The 20129-nt window shown below is 43.6% G+C and overlaps 1 protein-coding gene across 35 annotated transcripts in view; it reads left to right on the forward strand.

Moving 5' to 3' along the window:
• LOC115386025 (receptor-type tyrosine-protein phosphatase delta) overlaps positions 1-20129 on the forward strand; it is a 355926-nt gene that overhangs the window by 316547 nt on the left and 19250 nt on the right. For 11 of the 35 annotated variants that reach the window (XM_030088168.1, XM_030088176.1, XM_030088174.1 and 8 more), the window contains 17 exons: positions 251-520; positions 1588-2169; positions 2489-2634; positions 3498-3642; positions 5400-5705; positions 6629-6822; positions 7133-7159; positions 7530-7647; positions 8091-8678; positions 9114-9214; positions 9344-9600; positions 10629-10722; positions 12578-12787; positions 14019-14179; positions 16124-16135; positions 16865-16977; positions 19665-19762. In XM_030088168.1, coding sequence (XP_029944028.1) covers positions 251-520; positions 1588-2169; positions 2489-2634; positions 3498-3642; positions 5400-5705; positions 6629-6822; positions 7133-7159; positions 7530-7647; positions 8091-8678; positions 9114-9214; positions 9344-9600; positions 10629-10722; positions 12578-12787; positions 14019-14179; positions 16124-16135; positions 16865-16977; positions 19665-19762 — 3422 coding nt within the window. The remainder of the gene's footprint in view (positions 1-250; positions 521-1587; positions 2170-2488; positions 2635-3497; positions 3643-5399; positions 5706-6628; positions 6823-7132; positions 7160-7529; positions 7648-8090; positions 8679-9113; positions 9215-9343; positions 9601-10628; positions 10723-12577; positions 12788-14018; positions 14180-16123; positions 16136-16864; positions 16978-19664; positions 19763-20129) is intronic. The other 24 variants (XM_030088193.1, XM_030088194.1, XM_030088196.1 and 21 more) reach the window with 9 other exon arrangements.

A 20129-nucleotide genomic window follows, 5' to 3' on the forward strand; every position in this document is an offset into this window, starting at 1 on the left:
CTGTGTGCAGTTCCGTATGTACGTACTAATGGTGATGCAGTATTTTGTGCATGTTGCTCGTGTTGATGTTAACCCATTCACCACTAAAGTCAAATCTCAACCTTTAACAAGTTGTTAAATTTTTTTCTATACAATGAATAACCTTTTAAGATTTTTTTTTTTTTAATTCTTCCTATTAGGTATTTTGTGCATTTATATATATTTGAATCGGTAAAAGCTGGTTTTCACTCAGTGTTTTCTCTTGTTTCAGTACGTCGGGTGCCACCTCGGTTCTCCATTCCACCTACAGACAATGAGATCATGCCAGGCGGCAGTGTCAATATCACGTGCGTGGCGGTGGGCTCCCCCATGCCATATGTCAAGTGGATGCTGGGCGCCGAAGATCTCACCCCGGAGGACGACATGCCCATTGGAAGAAACGTCTTGGAGCTCACAGACGTCCGGCAGTCGGCCAACTACACCTGCGTGGCCATGTCAACCCTTGGGGTGATAGAGGCTGTGGCTCAGATAACAGTGAAAGGTAAAGGTTGCTTCCAATTCCTAAATACTGGAGTTTCAGTGGAAATACCAAGGCTTGGGGCACAGCTTTAAACAGTCCTGGGAGAGCGCTGGTCACATTCCGTATTTCAGCTTGAGGTCGGTTTTCAGTATTAGTAAAATATCCAAGCAGAAACTACTGGCAGCCCTTTTTAAGAAACTTATTTACCTCTCACTGCCACAATAAGTCTTCTGTAGAGGATTCCTTAAAGCTTTCGACAAGCCCTGGCATCGGTCTCAATGCATTAGATTGCAGATTGAAAATATAGTGAAGTGCTTATCTCCCAGCTGGAGAGCTACAGAACCACGAGGAGGGGGTGAAACGTAGTGACTATTGTTTGGTGTCCTCCGTAGACGTGGTACTTATCCGAGTGTAATCATATCTACGCCGCGGCTCACCGGAAAGATATCCGAGATTGGTGTCGCCATGTTCACATGCACACAGGGGACGGAGCCGCGCACGCACACACTCCGCTTTGTTTTTCCAAGACATAACAAAGAGATATTAGTCACAATATAACAGTCTGGCAGGAGCTCCCCCAGAAGCATACTTCAGATGGCATATAAAGACAATCTATTGCCCTGATATCTTTTGCCATGTGCCACAGTGTGGGGAATTAAAGCAATAAATTTACCTCTTTAATTATTAAAGTGATAAACACTGGGAAATCTAAGATTAATGACAATGGCAGCCTTAAATGCCGAACATTGAGCATATGAGCTGTTAATCTCACGCACTGGTTTACATGCACCTTTTTTTAGCCACATGCAAAGTAGAAAAGTGAAAATGCATTAAGATTATCCACCCACATAATAAAATGTGCAAAACATATGAGTCTCTTATGACTCGGAATATACTGTGTACCATCAGTATGATGTGCAATGGGCTGTTAAATCAATATTATCAACACAAGTCAACCATCAACAAATTAAAATAAAGTCTCTACAGCTCATAATATAAATTTTATTTCTCTGCAGAGTTATAAGGTTGTAATGTACGCTCTATGTTTTGCATTTTTATTGATATTTATACTATAATTATCTTTACAGCATTGCCCAAAGCTCCTGGCGTTCCTGTAGTGACAGAGCGCACTGCCACCAGCATAACACTGACTTGGGACTCTGGTAACCCGGAACCAGTGTCCTACTATATCATCCAACACAAGTCCAAGTATTCGGAGGACTTGTACAAGGAGATCGACGGCGTAGCCACCACCCGCTACAGCGTCGGGGGCCTCAGCCCATACTCTGACTACGAGTTCCGGGTGGTGGCGGTAAACAACATTGGACGCGGGCCACCAAGCGAGAGCATCGAGGCCAAGACGGCCGAGCAGGCACCCAGCACAGCGCCGAGGCAGGTCCGAGGTCACATGATGAGCGCCACCACGGCCGTCATACAGTGGGACGAGCCAGAGGAGGCGAACGGACAGATAATGGGCTACAGAGTCTATTACACCATGGATTCTACCCAGTACGTCAACCTCTGGGAGAAACAGATCGTTCGGGGCTCGAACTTTGTCACCATCCAAGGCCTCATCCCGAACAAGACTTACTACATCAAGGTTTTGGCGTACACGTCAGTTGGTGATGGACCTTTATCTCCAGACCTTCAGATCATTGCCAAGACCGGAGGTGGGTACGCGTTCGCTGCGCACTGTCCTAAAGGACTCTTAATCAGTACAAAAATGTCCCTATCACGTTCTATGATGCAGTTTTGAAGGGGTTTCATTTAAGGACAGCGTGTCTTCAGGCTGTCTTCAACTCTTTTAAATGAGACTTTTCCCAACCAAGTTAGTAAGAACAACAAATTCAAATGTTCCAAAATAATATTGTTGCAATGCTGTTGCAACAGCTTAACCACGAACCGCCATCAGTGCAAGTGTGAATGAGATGAGAATGACAAGTGTAGGATGTGGAAAATGACAAATTCATCTCCTCATTTTAATTCCAGTTCCCTCCCAACCCACCGACTTCAAAGGAGAGGCGAAGTCAGAAACAAGCATTTTACTTTCATGGATCGCGCCTGCACAGACGGGACAAGAAAACCAAGTCACAGGATATGAACTTATGTACAGAAAAAGAGATGACAGGGAGGAGGTAAGCAGTTTCTCAAACTTAGTCATTTGTTGGTCCATCTGCAATGAAGGAAATATGCTGAATCTGACTATTAACCCAACCTGTTATTCCTTATGACGTTCTTTCCGACACACCGTTATTTTACCCGACATTATGATGATGCTGCTTTCCGGTTGACTCAGTGCTGGCAGCGCGAACTTATAACGGCGTCACTCACTCGGAAAACCGGGCCGTGTACCTATTGAATTGATGTGAACGATTTAAGTTTGACAACTGTACATGTAGTTCCAGGAAAGCTGTTCTGGTGCTCGTTATTTCAGATTATAATTAAAGGTACACCACCACAGGGGACACCAGAGAAATGTATGTTTGAGACAAAGATGTTTTTTGTGACATTGGATTTTTTATCATTAAAGTTTCACAATACAAAAACAGTTGGGGCTGACACTTCCTGAGGCAACGGGAAAGTAGCCTAATTAGGATATATTTGGTACTTTGTTTTTCTCAAAATGAAGTTTTGCTTTTCGATTTATTGTTGCAATTTACCGGCACAAACCATTTAAAGTCATTCATCAAGGACAAAGTAATTACTACTTTTCTTTAAACACATCCAAGGAAGTCTGGTGTGTTTATTTTCTATTTAAATGCCATCCCACAATTCAACACATTTTCCACAGGCGGTCCGTAGCTGTTTTTACCCCCTGTAGGTTAACTTCTTCCACCATGACCTTAAGTCCCTCCCAGGTTGAGAACTGTTGCTGTACATCCTCAGTGTGTCAGAAAAATATATAAATGAAAAGTGTCGGACCTCATACAGTTTTTCTTTTTGCATGTTCCTGTATTTTTATTTTGAAAAAAGTGACAGTGTCCAACTGTCTCCACAGAAACGTATCAGCTTCGAGCCGACGACGACATACCTGCTGAAAGACTTGAAGCCCTTCACTACTTACACTTTTCGACTGGCTGCCCGTAGCAAACACGGAGTCGGAGCTTACACCAGTGAGATCTCGGCAGAAACTCCACAGACACGTAGGTCTTCTTCCTTATCTGACAAGAGTTTAAACAGTTTGGGAACGAACACATTTTCAAATGCATTCCAAAGCTTACCCGTGATGCAAAATCCCCCCGAAAAAAAGAAAAAAAAAGTGACAAAAAATGTCAGGAAGGTCCCACTGAGCACAGATAAGGCAAATAAGATTTTTCTTTCAAAGTTTGATGCATTTGAAAATAGCAAAAGATGTAAACACTGAAAACAGTAAATATGTGTTATGGAGTCTACCTGACCATGCAGTATTCGCTTTGAAAAGGTTGCATGGACAGTGTACTCGAGCTTTCCTGTGAAGTCAGGAGACAAGGTTATAAAAAGTACCGCACTCCACCTTTGTTGTGCAAAAAACAAAAAAAAACAGTCTGGACTCAAATGAATGATAACGTCTTGAATTATTTATACGAATGCCCACTTCTGTGTGTGGTTTTTTTTTAATAAATGAAAGGGCATGCCTTGCCTTCAGGAAGTCTTGTCTCTTGACATTGCATGTCAGCGAGATATAAGAGAACAGAAAAAGTTTGGAGACTGAGCTTTCTATGTAGCTACAATGTTGAGAACCAATTCTCTGGACATCAAAGGGACTTTCCCATTTTCTTTAAGAAGTGTCACATTAAATCTCTATTCAAATCAGAGGGGAGAAAGTTTTGGGAGTTACAACATCATAGAAAGCTCAAAGCAAGTCCTCTCTTTGTAGTTAGGGACTTTTCCAACAAAAAAGACCTCAGATTTATGAAATCAGTCAGAGCTGATTAATTGGAGGATTGGTCAAACTAAACCAAGTTGGATACAGCATCATTTAGAGCACCAGTCACAATGTTCCCATTTACCGCATTAAAGCATGAAAAATACCAACCAGTGGGCTGCTTTCTGTGACTTTCGACGACAATTGTCATAAATCTGAGGGCTCTGAAAGACAAGGGCAGAGATCAGGTGGGTATAAAAGTTCACAGACGTTTAAACTCTGCCGAGATGTATTTGTTGTGAGGTAAATGATGACGTTTCAGGAACAGTGCATGCCAATGTGATCAGAATCTAATAAATCAGTCATGTCTCCTTGGGAAGTTCTCTGTTGTACAATCAGGCTTTTACCACAAACCAACAGGCTTCGGAAAGGTTGGTGACAAATACAACATTTTTCTATTTTAAACTAGTTGCAGCATCAACCTTTATGTTTTTGGATTGATGGTAACTGCTTGCCAAATTTATTTGTTTTCAGAAAGGTTTATCTGAATTGATTTTTCAAAAGATGTATATATATATATATATATATAGGCTGTTATTTGGAGGGCAAGATCTCAAAGAAAGAATATATTAGGATATGTGATTTTTGTTTCTCTTTGTTTTTATAATTTTGTCATGACAAAGGTAGGTTACATATGGTACAGCTGTTTTTTTTTCCCCCAGTCAACACCTTCCATTCATCATAAGTGTTTACACATTTGTGTTCATATTTGTCTTTATTTGTGATGTTTCAGTGAATATGATTTTTTTTTTTTTTTTAATTTCTCATTTGTTCATTGAAGCCCCTGTGCGTTTTCCTCATTTTGTTTCATTTTATTTTCCTCTTCTTTTTCCTTCGTTTGGTCAATTCTACCATCATCACCCCGATTGAAACAAAAAACAAAACTACCTTTGAAAAACTCAAACCCAAACCAATGAATGGCCTCACCAAAACCAAAACCAAACCAAACCAAACCGAAACCTGCACCTGCTCTGAAATCCCACCCAACACAACCAGAACCCTCGGGCCCGCCTCAGGAAATCAAGTGCTCTAGCCCCACCTCCACCACCATCCTGGTAAGTTGGCGGCCCCCACCAGTGGAGTTACAAAACGGGATCATAACGCAGTACGCCATCCACTATGCTGCCACTGAAGGCGAGGACACTGCTGCTCGGCAAATCACCAACATCTCCCCGGAAAACACGGAATACCTTTTGGAAAACTTGGAAAAATGGACAGAGTACAGTGTGATGGTCAGTGCTCACACGGATGTTGGAGCAGGACCGGAGAGCCTGCCGCAGCTCATCCGCACAGAGGAGGATGGTATGTGTTCGCTAAAACAAAGCGCCAGCTGCAAATCCACTCAACCCCCCTTCTTAACCTACCCCGTCAAATACTAACAACCTTGCCTACATCTACAATCCCCCTCTTTTCTACTCCCCTTCTGCCTGCTTCTGATATGACTGTACTTTCAACCCTTTTTTGGACAATACGCTTTTTAAAACTCCAACAAACTGTGACTCGCGCCTTTTTTTGAGGGCATTTTTTTCCCCTACCACCGCCACGCTGCTCAATTTCAACACATGGTATGGCTGTTTTCTACTGCAGGCCTCCAACTTCCCGTCCCAACTGTCTATTTTTTGAACAGATTTTTGACTGGCAGCATTTTTTTCTTTTTTTTTTCATGCAACTCATTTTTGAAGGAACTTGACGAAAGGACAAGTTCTGGACAGTGGGAAAAAGCAAAAGGTGGAAGAATTTTTTGAAGGCCATTTTTATTTTTATTTTTTTTACCTCCCTTCATGTGACTGAATCATTTTTTTATTCATTTTTTTTAACCTTGCTCCATAGCCAAAAAAATTCTTGAAGAGCTTCAAGCTTTTGCAACTCTTGAAGCCCCTCCCCCTTTGGCTCCACTTTTCTATTTTGGCAAAGCACATTTTTATTCCATGTTTTGAAAAATCCACTCGACCCATTTTTAATGTTTCAAGATTAGGTCAGTTGTCAGACCTGTTTTTTGTTTTTGTTTTTTTTTTGCCGTTGTTTTTTCCCCTTACCATTGTTGAAATATTGATGTCATGCAGTGCTTGTTGCAGTTTGCTGCACTTTTGTGATTTTTTTTTTTTTTTTTTCCAAATCACTGCAGCGTTTTGCGCTATGGCTTCAGGCAAGATTATGGAAGAGAAGGTGACGGGGGTTCTCCATAATTTTGACCTTTTTTCTTCTATCCCATGGTGTTCCTCCAGTTCCTAGCGGGCCACCTCGTAAAGTTGAGGTGGAGGCTGTCAACTCCTCATCAATTAAAGTGATCTGGCGCTCACCGATGCCCACCAAGCAGCACGGTCAGATCCGAGGGTACCAGGTGCACTATGTCAGGATGGTTAATGGGGAGCCCACGGGACAGCCAGTCATCAAGGACATCCTGATTGATGATGCCCAGGTACAAAACAGCCCAACCCACAGCAAGCCACCTCATCGCTCAGACACATAGTATTGCTCTTTCTCTCCCACTTTTACATGTTCTGCAGCAGTATTTCATCAGAGTGTAAAGAAACTAATTTCATGCAACTTTATATAGGTTTGAGCATATTTTAATGTATATATACTGGTATGGATGTTTATTGTGTCTCATCATCTAAGCATTTTTATCAACAAATCAATTAGGTAGAGAAACCTTGTCTCACCATAATGTCTGTACCCGGCCTTATTTGCTGTTTCCTTCTCTTTCCATATTCTCAAATCATTATCAGTGGGAATATGATGATTCAACCGAACATGTGAGTATCTAAATCTGACAAAGTTATAATGCTGCTATGCTCCCTGCTGTTACCCTCTGTATAAATATTGTGTGTATTATGTTTCTTATGAATGTTTTGACAATGATAACACACACAAGAAAAAAAAAACAGCACTTATGTATTGAATGTCAGCTTGTTAACCGCAAAAGGACAGTGCTATTTTATTAACTGAAGCTGAACTACGCCATCTTTGTACCTTGGCCTTTTCATCAGTTTGGAGTATATGTTGAGCGAATGAGTCTGTTATGATCATCACGCTGATATCACGCCCTCTTTCTATTGCCCTGCTTGCTCAGATCTGCAAATCAAGCAAAGAAGGTTGTCCAACGTGAAATCTGCATCTTTACAGGAAATGATCATCACAGAGCTGCAGGCTGAGACCACCTACTCGGTTACCGTGGCAGCCTACACGACAAAGGGCGACGGCGCACGCAGCAAGCCCAAACTGATCACCACCACTGGCGCAGGTGAAATTAATATCCTGCCTAATAAGTGCCCTTTGTAACTCTAATTTACTCTGTGTCTATATAACGTTACACAGAGCCCATCCATGTTGCAATGAATCTGTAGTTAATGAGGAAAAAGAAAACATTATGTACTATGCCAACCACTATTTGCACTTGTCAGTGGGCATGTTAAGTGTGAATGTAGCTAATTGCCGCCTCATTAGGAGCAATAACTCCAAACCACTGCTGTGACAAGGTGGTGCTGAAGGCACTTTTAAAATAATACAAAATTTGTGGGAATAAGGAGGACAGGAGGGCACACAAAGTCAACTTTATTGGGCCTCTTTAACAATTAAAGACACACTTTAATAATGAATGTCTGTCTAGTACAAACATTTTAAGGATGAGTCATGGATTTCCATATTCATAACAAGCTATCCCACTTTTCTTTTTTCTGCAAATAGTTCCCGATAAGCCTCGTCTGATGGTTAGTCCGACCAACATGGGCACCGCTCTTCTCCAGTGGCATCCCCCAGCAGTAACCCACGGACCCCTGCAAGGCTACCGCCTCCGCTTTGGCCGCAAAGATGTGGATCCCCTGACCGTCATTGAGTTCCCCGAGCGAGAGAACCACTACACAACCAAAGAGATCCATAAGGGAGCCTCATACACGTTCCGTCTTTCGGCGCGCAACAAGGTGGGCTTCGGCGAAGAGACGGTCAAGGAAGTGACCACAAACGAGGAAGTTCCCAGCGGCTACCCTCAGAGCATTACGGCCGAGGGCGCCACCACCTCCACCATTCAGGTCAGCTGGCAGCCTGTACTGCTGGCAGAGCGAAACGGCCAAATAGTGAAATACGCTCTGCAGTATAAGGACATCAACAGTCCACGCAGCCCCTCAGAACTCTTCATCACGGCCCCGGAATCAACAGTCGTCCTGGACGGCCTTAGGGCCGATACCACTTATGATATTAAAATGTGTGCCTTCACCAGCCAGGGCTCAGGCCCCTATAGCCCAAGTGTTCAGTTCAGGACACAGCCTGTGGATCAAGGTAGGACCAGTCCCTGAACTTTCTTAGCCCTTTCCCTTACAACAAAAAAAAGAAAAGAAAAAAACCTTTCCCTACTGAGCCCTTTCCAGCAACAGCAACTTCTTCTTTGAGGCTTTCAAAGTCTGGACTCAAACAGAAGAATTTGGTATTGTCATACCCCCTATCATTAGCCACTTTAATGTTACAATGATTTAAGAAACTCACTTGATGTAAGTATGTATGTCTGTTTGTGTCTCGTCAGTTGAGTAAAGGTCAGTCATTATTTGTAAGAGTTGGTGTTGGTAAGAAGGTAAGAGGACAGTGGTTAAAGTTCAGGGTAGCTCTGCTTTCAGCCTGGTTTCAAGGAGGCGTCACCAGGTAAGCACTGGTGTGAGGGTAGATGAGAAAAAGGAGATTTGTTTTGTGTCTAAATCATCTGCTCCCCCTTTCTTTTAGCAGTGTTTGCAAAAAATTTTCATGTGAAAGCTGCCATGAAGTCATCCGTGCTGCTGACGTGGGAAATCCCGGAAACTTACAACCCTGCACAGCCCTTCACTGTGAGCATCTCAGAGCTGAATATAACATTTTTTAAATGTATTTCACAACAGTACTAAAAGTGTACACACTTCAGTTTAACCTGTGCTATGCATTACTGAAATATTTAAATGCAACTCATCAATCATCAGATCCTCTACGACAACGGACAGAGCGTGGAAGTGGACGGGAAGCTAACGCAGAAGCTAATCACAGGTCTACAACCTGGGACCCAGTACTCCTTCCTCTTGACCAATCGCGGTAACAGTGCCGGAGGTCTTCAGCACCGCGTGTCCACGACGACGGCCCCGGACATCCTGCGCACCAAACCGTACCTGATTGGCAAGACCAACTCGGACGGCATGGTGACCGTCGAGCTGCCAACAGTGGAGACACCCGAGAGAGTACGGTAAGCTATAATGATCAGTGCTGAGCTGCCCCTTCACATTTGAGTGAAAGGCCAACCAAATGTAGGTCATGATTTTCATTTTTAGAAACAAACAAAAAATAGAGAATAAATTCCAATATTTTCTTCTGATTACTGCCTTTAACTTGTTTGTCAGCTCACATCAAGCAAAAAATAATTTCATTTTTTTCAATAAAATGCCTCCTTTGTTGAGTGTTTGACGTGAAAAGACGTCACTACAGTGAAGTCGGAGTTTGATCACCGCTAATGCCCGCATTACTGATTATATTACTCACTGATTGAAATAAACAAGTTAACTTGATGGCTGACCTTGTCAGGGGTGAGTCCTCCAAAACAGTCATTTATATTCATCCCTGCATTTCAGTGTAATATCCACTTCACCCCAGTCATTACACATCGGAGCAACCCGGCTCATTTAAGCACACTCTTCTAAGCCCTATAAAGTCTCTTATAGCCTTTCAACAAAGCCCGGGGTTGTCAGAGGTCCAAGGAGCACATCCGATTGCAGACTGAAGCATCAAAACCATCTTGGGTTTTTTGATCTTGCAGGATGCACTCGGCCCTCCGTCTCCCATGCCAGAGCTTAAGCTAATTAGTTTCCCATTAGCCTGCCACACAGCCATCCTGGCTAAGGCTAGCTAGCGCGGTGCCCAACCAGGAGGCCCGGCTCTGGCAGGAGGCCGTTATCTCTCTCACCACTCTGATGAAGGGATGGAAATCCCTCTAATTCTGTATCTTCCCTGCGTTCGCAGAGGTCTACTAATTAGCTCACAGGGGGCCTCATTGAGGTGCAACCATATTGCCTGGCTCCTCTGAATTTGCTGAAATTAAACAGAAAACTGTAGACAATGGATAAGTGATAAATAAAGCTTGAATGTATGATTGTTTCATTTTCTTTGTGGATTTTAGATTTAAGTTTATTGAGGGGAAAAAAAGTGTCCGCAAATTGGAAACTGTCATTTTACAACTGAAGGGATGGTAATGTTCTGTACCTTGTTTTTATCTTACAGGGGATATTATATTGTGGTTGTCCCTCTGAAAAAGCAGCGCACGGGCAAGTTTTTCAAACCCTGGGACAACCCTGATGAGATGAATCTGGAGGAGGTAAGTTCGAAGGACAATCATGGATTATCAGGAAAATAAAATAAGAAAAGTATGTATCACAAAATGCAAGTTTTATTTCAACTTTGCAATTGTGCTCGTCGTCTTAATGAGGCCGACCCGACTGTGTGCATACGCCGCACATTTCTTTGCTCAAAATAGGGAAAAAAAAATAAGATGAGGCAGTTAAGAGGGCAGGAGGAACAGGAGATGAGTCTCACTGATTGACGCAAATAGCTGCAGAGAGCACTGTTCATATGGAAATGAGAACATGAAGTAGCCATCAAGTGCACTGCAAACTCAACCCCCATCCCCACCTCCTCCTGCTGCTCTTTGTGTCTGTGGTAATTACCTGAAGAGCTGCATCAGGCCTTCATGTCCCTTCTCATTTCAGGCAAAGCCAGACTCCTGCATATGCACAAAACACTTGACAACTTTTTATATTTAGCAAGTTGAGATAATTCAGGGTCTCCTGTGCAGTGCATGCATGATTAGATATGTGAGCCAATGAAGGCTTTTAACATCTTGTGCTTTAAGCTGTGGCTACGTTTCACATATTCTTTCAGAACGAGTGTCACAGTTAGTGTACATTCACTTTCCTGTGTTTTCAGTTTCAGTTTTACTTTATGCAAAACAAACTCCATGATAGCTTATTTTTCAATTCTTATACTTTCCTTCTGTTGTACAGACATAACCAAGCATCACATATGTAAGAGGCTAAAAGAAAAACAGTGTCTCATCTGGCATCGGCTTTACAGCTCGTGCCTGCAGGCCCGTGTCAGTCGCCTTGACCGATTGCCCAAAAGTCACCCCTCTGTCAGAATTTATTTGTTTGTCAATATTGGCACTCACCTTTTCACAACTTTTCCCAAGGGCAGCTAGATTTAGCCGTGTTGACAGGAGAGATGATTGAAGACATTATCGGGCAGCACCAACAGCCCCGCAGCCAAAACAGAGCACACACAAGATACGCACACACTCCACCGTGAGTGACAGCTGCACCAAGGCTCGGGCACACACACACACAGACAGACAGACACGCACGCTCGCTGCAATCGCACATGCACCCAAGTCAGAGATATGCATTCAGACACCCAAACAGCTAGCCGAGCTTGATTATAATTATCATCCCAGTGTGGCACGAGAATTTCAAGAGTTTTATGAAGGGCACGGTGTTTCTTTTAGTCCCCAAGTTTTAATATTATTATTTATGAGATCAAGGGAAAAGGTGCAACATACAGTTTTCATATTCATCACCCACTGTAACCGATTACAATGATAGCCTTTTTTTTATACTATTCCTTCTTAAAATATAGAAATACTATTTTGCAGATAATGTCCATGTAAATTATGATTGCACTTTAATTTTTAGTGTGTATTTATCTGTACTTATATTGCATTTATGTTTAAAATAACCGAAACACATTTGCATATAAAAAAAAATCCCTATTATCCCTATTTTTTAAATAGTCTATATGTTAAAGTGTCTGAGGATGGAAAAAAAAAACAATAATTGAACTATGCAAGTTTCAAATTAATTTGATTTCTCTTACCGTTTGAAGCTGTTGGATAATCCTCAGCTGTTTTATATGCTGGAAATCCACACAATCTTTTAATCTCACAATCTTTTGTAGTCCAAAACAGATGAAATAAGTCATTGATCTTTTTTCTGTAATGCTCTGCCTCGCGCAATCAAAATTTTCAGCTCAGCAATCAGAGGAAAAGAGAGGGGAGAAAAAAAAAAAGAAAAAAAAAAAACCTCCAGATAGACAGATTTGGTTTGTGTGTCTGTGTTTTCATGTGTGTCCTGGAACGTGTCCCTGTGTGTTATCAACTGTCTGCTTCCTCCTCACTGTAGCTGCTGAAGGAGATAAACCGAACGAGCAGAGGCCTTCGGTTCCAGAGGCAGGCGGAACCCAAACCCTATATCGCTGCTTACTTCAAAGACCTGCGCAAAGAGTTCACCCTGGGAGATGGCAAGATCTATGGGGACTTTGAAAACAAGCAACTCCAGAACGGCCAGGAATACATCTTCTTTGTGCTGGCTGTCCTGGAGATGTCTGAAAATGTGAGTCTGCTCTTTCGCCTCGCACTGTTTCATTCCACTTTCATCCTCGTGCGTCCCTTATTATTCTGGAGTTCGGCTTCAGACGCGCTCGCCTCTGGGTTCTTCCTCGCTAGTTATTTTCTTTTGTTCTAAAAACTGTACATGTTAATAGACGGCAAGGGTTAAGTCCTTTGCGCCTCGGCGGAGGGTCAGAGCTTCCTTCTGGTCAGATATGTTGCTTTCAGCCCTTGTGAGGCTTTGACTTGCAAAACTTGAAGCCGCGGCCGGCCTGAGAAGCTGACCCCTGCCGCTGTAGGGAGGGAAGCCCCTAAAGACCTTAGCTGATCGCGAGAATACCTTGATAACGGGGCTTCTCTTTAATTGCGAGGTACGTGTGGTCCGCCTTATCTCAGCTGCTGCAGCCAGTGTGTACGTGTGTGTGCGTGCGTCCGTCTGGACGGAAGAGACCAGAACGCTGCGTGATTAGGCAGCTGCAGGCGAGATGATGGATCTGATGAGCTGCAGGGTCTATACTCCTGCCTCGCGCTCTCCCCACTAACCCCGAGTTGAGGTAGCGCAAAACTGATAATGACGGACAGAGGGAAATCTCTAATTTGCCCAGTGAAGCATATATTTTCTTTCCCACAAGACCATTTTTTTTTTAATCTTCTCTTAGAATATGAAATGGTTCAATCAAGGCTCCTGCATAGGAGAGATAGTGGAGATAATTGTGATTGGTCAAACCGTGGCTTAGCAGAAATTACATAAGAAAAAAAAAAAGTTTGAATTGGCTTTTTAATTGTGTATTGTTGGTCATGCTGTCTTGGCCAGAAATACTCGTGTTGATTATGCTGAGTGAGGTTCAATTAACTCCAGTTTGTATTTCTAACACTTAGAAGTCAGAATCTCCATCACATGAGAAGTTTGAAAACTCATAGTCGAAACTGCAAATTTGTGATAAAACTTTATAATATCAGCTGATAGTAAAATAAAAATGAGGATAATAGTTAATTTATAATAATGCAATCCTTAATATGATGAATTTTATTTTATACTTGAGCATTTTTTGGTCTATATTTGCACCGCCACCAAAACAAACTCCTCGTATAGGCTACTGTACGAGGAGTCACAACTAAATTTCCATTAGAGGTCAATATGCATTGTTGTCCCTTGATGACGGGCAAATAAAGAAAATGCAAGTCCCCGTTTAAGGACAGAAAATCTATAACTGATTTGCATTTCTCCATCTCAGATCATGTATGCCACCAGTCCGTACTCCGACCCGGTCGTTTCGGCCGACATCGATCCCCAGCCAATCATCGACGAGGAGGAAGGCCTGATCTGGGTGGTGGGCCCCGTGCTCGCCGTCGTCTTCATCATATGCATCGTCATCGCTATCCTTCTGTACAAGAGGTGAGGGTTTTACTTTCGTGTCGACACAGTGGGAAAACACAAACGCCTGAATCCGTGTTAACGCAGCGTTAATGTGCGCGCAGTCCCGCCACACATCAGCCGCAAAGCAGCGGACCTCCAAACGCTTTACATACACAACATTACTTATATATGGCCTTTTAAAATTCATGTCATGTATCGCTACTGAGCGTTTATGTGTGATCATTAAATATTTAACATTGCTGAACTAACACATTTCCACACACAAACCGTCAATTAGCACATTCAAAAGCACGTCGTCGGTGGAAGATTTTTAACTGAAAGCCTGCGGTGCATTGATCTTCAAACTGTCCGTGACCCCCCCAGCTCTCGGCAGCATGCAAAACTTTACATCTCATGCAAATGAATCCAAGCGTATAGCTTCCCAAACTGTCAAGCCGTCAAGTGCACATGACTGGAGGTTGATCGGACGCGTCACGAAATCCATGCAGCACGATGGAAAACACTTGATGTGCTGCGCTTTCTCGCAGACTCAAAGACAGAGGTTTCTCTTTACCCAACACACCCCTCCAGCGGCCGTCGGACCTCGTGTTGTCACTGCTTGTCAGTCAAGCACGGGACGGCAGAGCTCTGACTGTCCAGAGCGTATTGCTGCGTGTTTGTGAAGTGAGACAACAGACCCGGGGGCTCGGGCCGGCTTCCCGGCCGTCCTCACTCCACCTCTTTCTACTACCACTCATTTCACAAGGGGCGGGGGGGGGGGGTTCAGCTCTTGATCTCGGCTTTGACCTTACGCTGCCCTCCTGTTTGTTTTGCCAGGACACACATGCACACATTTACATTTTTTTTTCCATATCCTTTGCCATCTTGTCTCTCCTCACCTTTTACATAAGACAAATTTTCTGCCATGTTCATTCAATCAAAATCTCCATGCCGAAGCAGAATCACACTGTATTCCTTAAATTGTAATTTTGGCAAGGTAAGATTAGTAACCGAGGACTCAGCACAAGCTAAAATAAGTACCAGCATAAATAGTGAAGTCAAAAAAAAAACCCTATCAATAGTATCCATGTAATGTAAGAGGTGTATGGCTGCAGCTGGCTTTTCCCTTGCATCTTATTGTCCTTGGGATTTATTCATATTCAGTGGTGGTCAGGATAATACAAAGGTGAAGTGAAAGTGAGTGAGGGCTGCGCCGCTCGCTTTCATTTGCGGTCGGCAGATTTACACATCAGTGACCCAGCCAGTGTCGGCGCCATGTTGGGGAACATCCAGTGCATAACCAGTAGATCTCTCTCTAGTCAGGATCAATTTTTATTTGACACAACCGACATGGTGGGAGGAAAAAAAAAATGGCTCTGGACAGTTTTATCAGAAGCAAACATAAATCAGAACAAACTGTAGACGTACAACTACAGTCGCTATCGTCAGAACCAACCTTTTTTTTTTTCTTTTTTTTTTGCCATTCAATGTGCTTAATTTATACACATTCATTTATAATAATGATCCCATATGTCGTTTTTCTCTAATCACACATGCATGGATTGTGAATATGTATAAATCGTGATTTTTAATAATTGCAGCAGTGGTAGGCAGGCAAAGACAGACACAGCAATTAAGAGTCAAGAGATGACTTTTATGCTTGAACAAGAAGCAATCAGCTGAAACTGCTTGAAATAGCAGAGATACAATGTACAAATCTTGGATGCACCTGGGAAACTGTAGTATGTGAAACAAAGAGCCCCAAGGCTGCATAATTGAGCATAATCTCTGAAGTGAAGCATCACTAATCTCGCACGCAAAAGCAAAACCGTGATATGATTGGTATCGTTTGTCTCTCATGTAGACATCGGTTCGCTTACTCCAAAGGAAAAACGAAGTAGAGAAATTCTCTGTTAATAAAGTCGACGGTCTTACCACTTAATGTTGTGTTGATGTTTCTTTCCTCGCTGACCAATGGAGCAGCAAACCTGACAGGTAAGACTCAAACAGAAGTGGACTGATCTCCTTGGGAGTAATTTTTATGTTTATATATTAGAGGTGGTCTCGCTGAAGCTTGATTTGTCAAATCACATTGTTTTTGGCATGACTGATGCATACCATTTGATTGCAGATCAGTGAAGTAAGATATGCCATTTCTGAGTACAGATGAAGCTTGTGATCAAAATCCCACATAATCGTGGAATACTTATACCCTGTAGGACAAAAAAATATAGGGTTTAAACACACGGTCATAAAATAACATGTTGAAATTGAAAAGCAGTTGCACAAGTGACAAGTCTTTGGACTATAGTGCAAAGCAGCACAATGGTCCTGGAGGAAATACACTGTAAAAGCAACACATAATGGACTAAGCAGCAGCCATAATGATAGCATGGAAATTAGTAAAAAGCAAAATCCGCATTCTATCTGACACCTTCACTGAAAAGTGAACATTAGGCTTCGCGGAAGGTGGTATTTACATGCTCAGGCCTTTTGTAGAGGGAGGTGCTATGCTCGGAAGTGAGGATGTTGTTCAGTGTACCCCCTGTTGTCTTACGCCCTGAGAGAATACAGACTTGTCAGTTCCTTAATTACATATCTGCTGTATCATTGTTCATGAGATCACTGAGCAAGCTTTGAGGTTATGCTTATAAGAAGCTCTGTGTGCCCCATGCATGCAGTAGCCCATCAGAAATAATGAAAAATCTGCCATTTCTTCTGCAGAAAAAGAGCAGAATCTGAAGCTAGGAAAGGTAGTCTCCCCAACAGTAAGGAGATGCCGCTCCATCACCCCACCGACCCCGTCGAGCTGCGCCGTCTCAACTTCCAGACACCCGGTAAGTGTTTCCGACGGAGACAGATGTATTTCGCTGTATATTTACAGAGTGGATATGCATTGTGGGACTGGATGCCAATGCTTGTGATTGCTTGCTTTGGTTTGGCATTACATCACTGGCTGCTCCTTAAAAAACAAAAAAACAAAAAACAAAACTCTGCTGACACAGAGCCCGAGTGTCCCCACGCCCCGAAAAGTCATCTTTGCAGCGAGATCGCTGCCAAACAAGCGGCTAAACGGTGTGCAGGTAGACAGTGGACAGGTGCTCGGTGAAGGCGGAGGGGGTCAAAACTGACAGCGTCGTCCCGTGGGGGGGGGGACGCCTCTCGGTGGAAAGTGGAGAGGCGGAAATGCAAGCGTGACAGTTTCATGACATCTGTCATCTTCCCCTGCACCTGGGTTATCCAGGTCATCGGGACTTGTCGCGCTCACCGAGAACAGCGTGCTCCTGCAACCTACCCCCCCCCCCCCCCCCCCCCCCCGACAGAGCAGAAGTCACAGGATGAGGCATTGCAGCGCGTGGGATCGCAGCGATGTCCTTTCATTCCGTATGCAAGCCGAGCGATAGCGATGAGGAGGCGGTGACAAGCCGTAAACACCGGCGCCCGCTCGCTGCCGACCTTTGGTGCCGAGGCGAGTGGTCAGCGGCCGCGCTGAGGCTCCGTCGTGCGGCCGTTCCCTCGCCTCGGGGAGAAGATTGGAGTCACAGTCCATTTATCACCCGGAAAGGCGGTATGCATCTTTAGCCCCGTCTTGACCAAAAGTGACACTCTAAACTGCTGTTTGAGTTCCTCTGGCGCCGGCTGCTGTGGGACAGGTGTTCACAGGCTGCCGATGATGTTGTAATATCAAAGCCATATTTTTCAGGTCAGCTGGTATGAAAGGAGGATGAATTATCCCCGTAGGCTCATTTTTACAAAAGATTATGCATATTTATGAAAGCTCTTCAATGATTTCAGGACCATTACAGACCGTTTTCATCCTAGCAGAGGGGTATTTTTCCTTTTGGCTCAGAGTGATCTTAACCATCCTTCCACTATTCCGCTTGCCTCTCAAGCCATCATTTTCCCCCGCAAACAGCCTTTTCTGAGAACCGGTATCTTGGCTGTGTCGCCGCTCCCAGCCACTTTCTCTCAAGTCCCGGAGTGCTTCTGCATTAGACCACCTCTCTCCTCAGCGCTCACCGCCCTTCCTCTCACCTCTTTACCCCCTCCGCGGACATTTTCGTCCTAAGGATGCTTGATGTTTGAGCGACGGTATGTTGGGAAAGGCACTTTCATTGTCGCCCCAGCGGTGGAAATGGATTTTGAGTAGTGGGCTGCGATAGAAACAGCCTTTTCGCCGTCTTTCAAAGAGACGGGAGAGTGGGTGGGAAAACAGCGCGGCTTCCATTAGCTAATGCCCACTTGTGCCAGACACCAAAATGAAACATCGCCTCAGCATTGTGCCGAGGGAGAGAGATACTGTCGCACAACTGCAGTGTCAAAATGACACGTGAATGCTTAAGGTGCAGATCTCTGGCCACTGGCTGGATAACTGCAGTACGTGTGAAAAGCTGTTTGATCTTTTTCTTCATTGTGAGCTTTTAAATGTGCTGACAGCTCTGCCCCAACTGTTACCTATATTCTCAGCTACGCTAATTCTGCACCCTCAAACTAAAGCAAACTTAACCGTTGGTTGAAGTTTCATGCTGCAGACTGTGCAAATAGTACATCACCATGTCAGCATTCTCAGATTGAAACAAAGGTTAGAAGCCTCCTCGCGCCTCTGTGTGGGATGCTGGGATTTTTATTCCCCGGTATGCGCTCTAATGTCCCTGAAATAAGCATGGTGGCACAGCCGAGCTTTTAGCATGACTATTTGTCCGTTACTAATGAATGTCCCATTTAGAAAACGCATAACCATTCAGCTACTTCTTCTCACATTTCAAGTTTTACCTTCAGTTTGTGAAACAGTCATCACATTGCTATGACGTCTGCAATGTATTTAATTCCACCGCCGTTTCCTCCACAGGTTCAGGTGCGCCCAGTCACCCCAGTAACCTCCATTTGTCAAGTTAGTTGGTCTCGATTATGCATTTGACATGATTTGTTTTCATTTTTTCAGCTTTAATTTCTTTTTTTCCCCCCCTTCTCTTTTTAAAATTTTTTTTTTTCTCTGCCTAGTCTTGTATTCTCATTCTCCATCTAATCCATCTGATGTTATTATCGCTACGTCATCGCAGGAGGCGGAGTTTGAAATGACAGCCTGATCACATGTCATCACTCAAAGCAGACTTCCACATCTGGCTTAACATTGAATGTCTTTTCATTTTTGTTTTACTTTTCTTTTTTTTTTTTTGTGGGATGTTTGTGTGTCTGTGCGTTTTCCGCCATGCTAACTATCCACTGCGGCATTTCTGCGTGAATAACAGTCTTCTCTCTCGATAGGGAGAGTCCCCGTGGGGGCAAGTGTGCTCGATGACTTCTCATTGGCTTCGTGTTCATATCCTCTGTATGAGCATGGTCACTGCTTTGAGTGAACAAACTAGCCTAACAAAGATTCACTCTTCCATTCCCTCCCTGTTATAACCACATGCTGCTTTATCTAATGAGTCACTGTTTGCTCGTGCTTGGGCGCCGCCCTCCCCTACTCCCCCCTCTCCCGACGAGACCGGCGGCTGACCTTCAGTCTCGTCTTGCTCGGCAGGTATGGCGAGTCACCCTCCCATCCCCATCATGGACTTGGCGGATCATCTGGAGCGCCTGAAAGCCAACGACAACCTCAAGTTTTCGCAGGAGTACGAGGTGAGTCGCGGAAAATTCGCACTTTGAGCTCTTGCAGCGCGCTGTTAGTTTTGTATTCAGGAGGAGAAAAAGTATTGCTCTCAATGTTGTGTCAGCAGAACAACTGAAATGATTAAATACTTCAGGACTATTTCCAAAATTGCAGCCTTTGTGGGCATTTAGTTTTAATTAGAATCAATAAACTACCAATTTTCCTTTGGCCCACAAATTCAAAAAAACCCCATCACATATTCAATCCACTGTGAAAAACTAGGCGGGTGGAAAAAAAAAAAGTGATTTTACATGTTCTTAAAATTTTAAACTGATTTCCTCTTGTATTAACCTGTCAAAACAGGATCATGGTGATTCTAATGACGCGAGTCCTACA

Source organism: Salarias fasciatus, chromosome 3 (genome assembly GCF_902148845.1).
Source record: "Salarias fasciatus chromosome 3, fSalaFa1.1, whole genome shotgun sequence".
NCBI lineage: Eukaryota > Metazoa > Chordata > Actinopteri > Blenniiformes > Blenniidae > Salarias > Salarias fasciatus.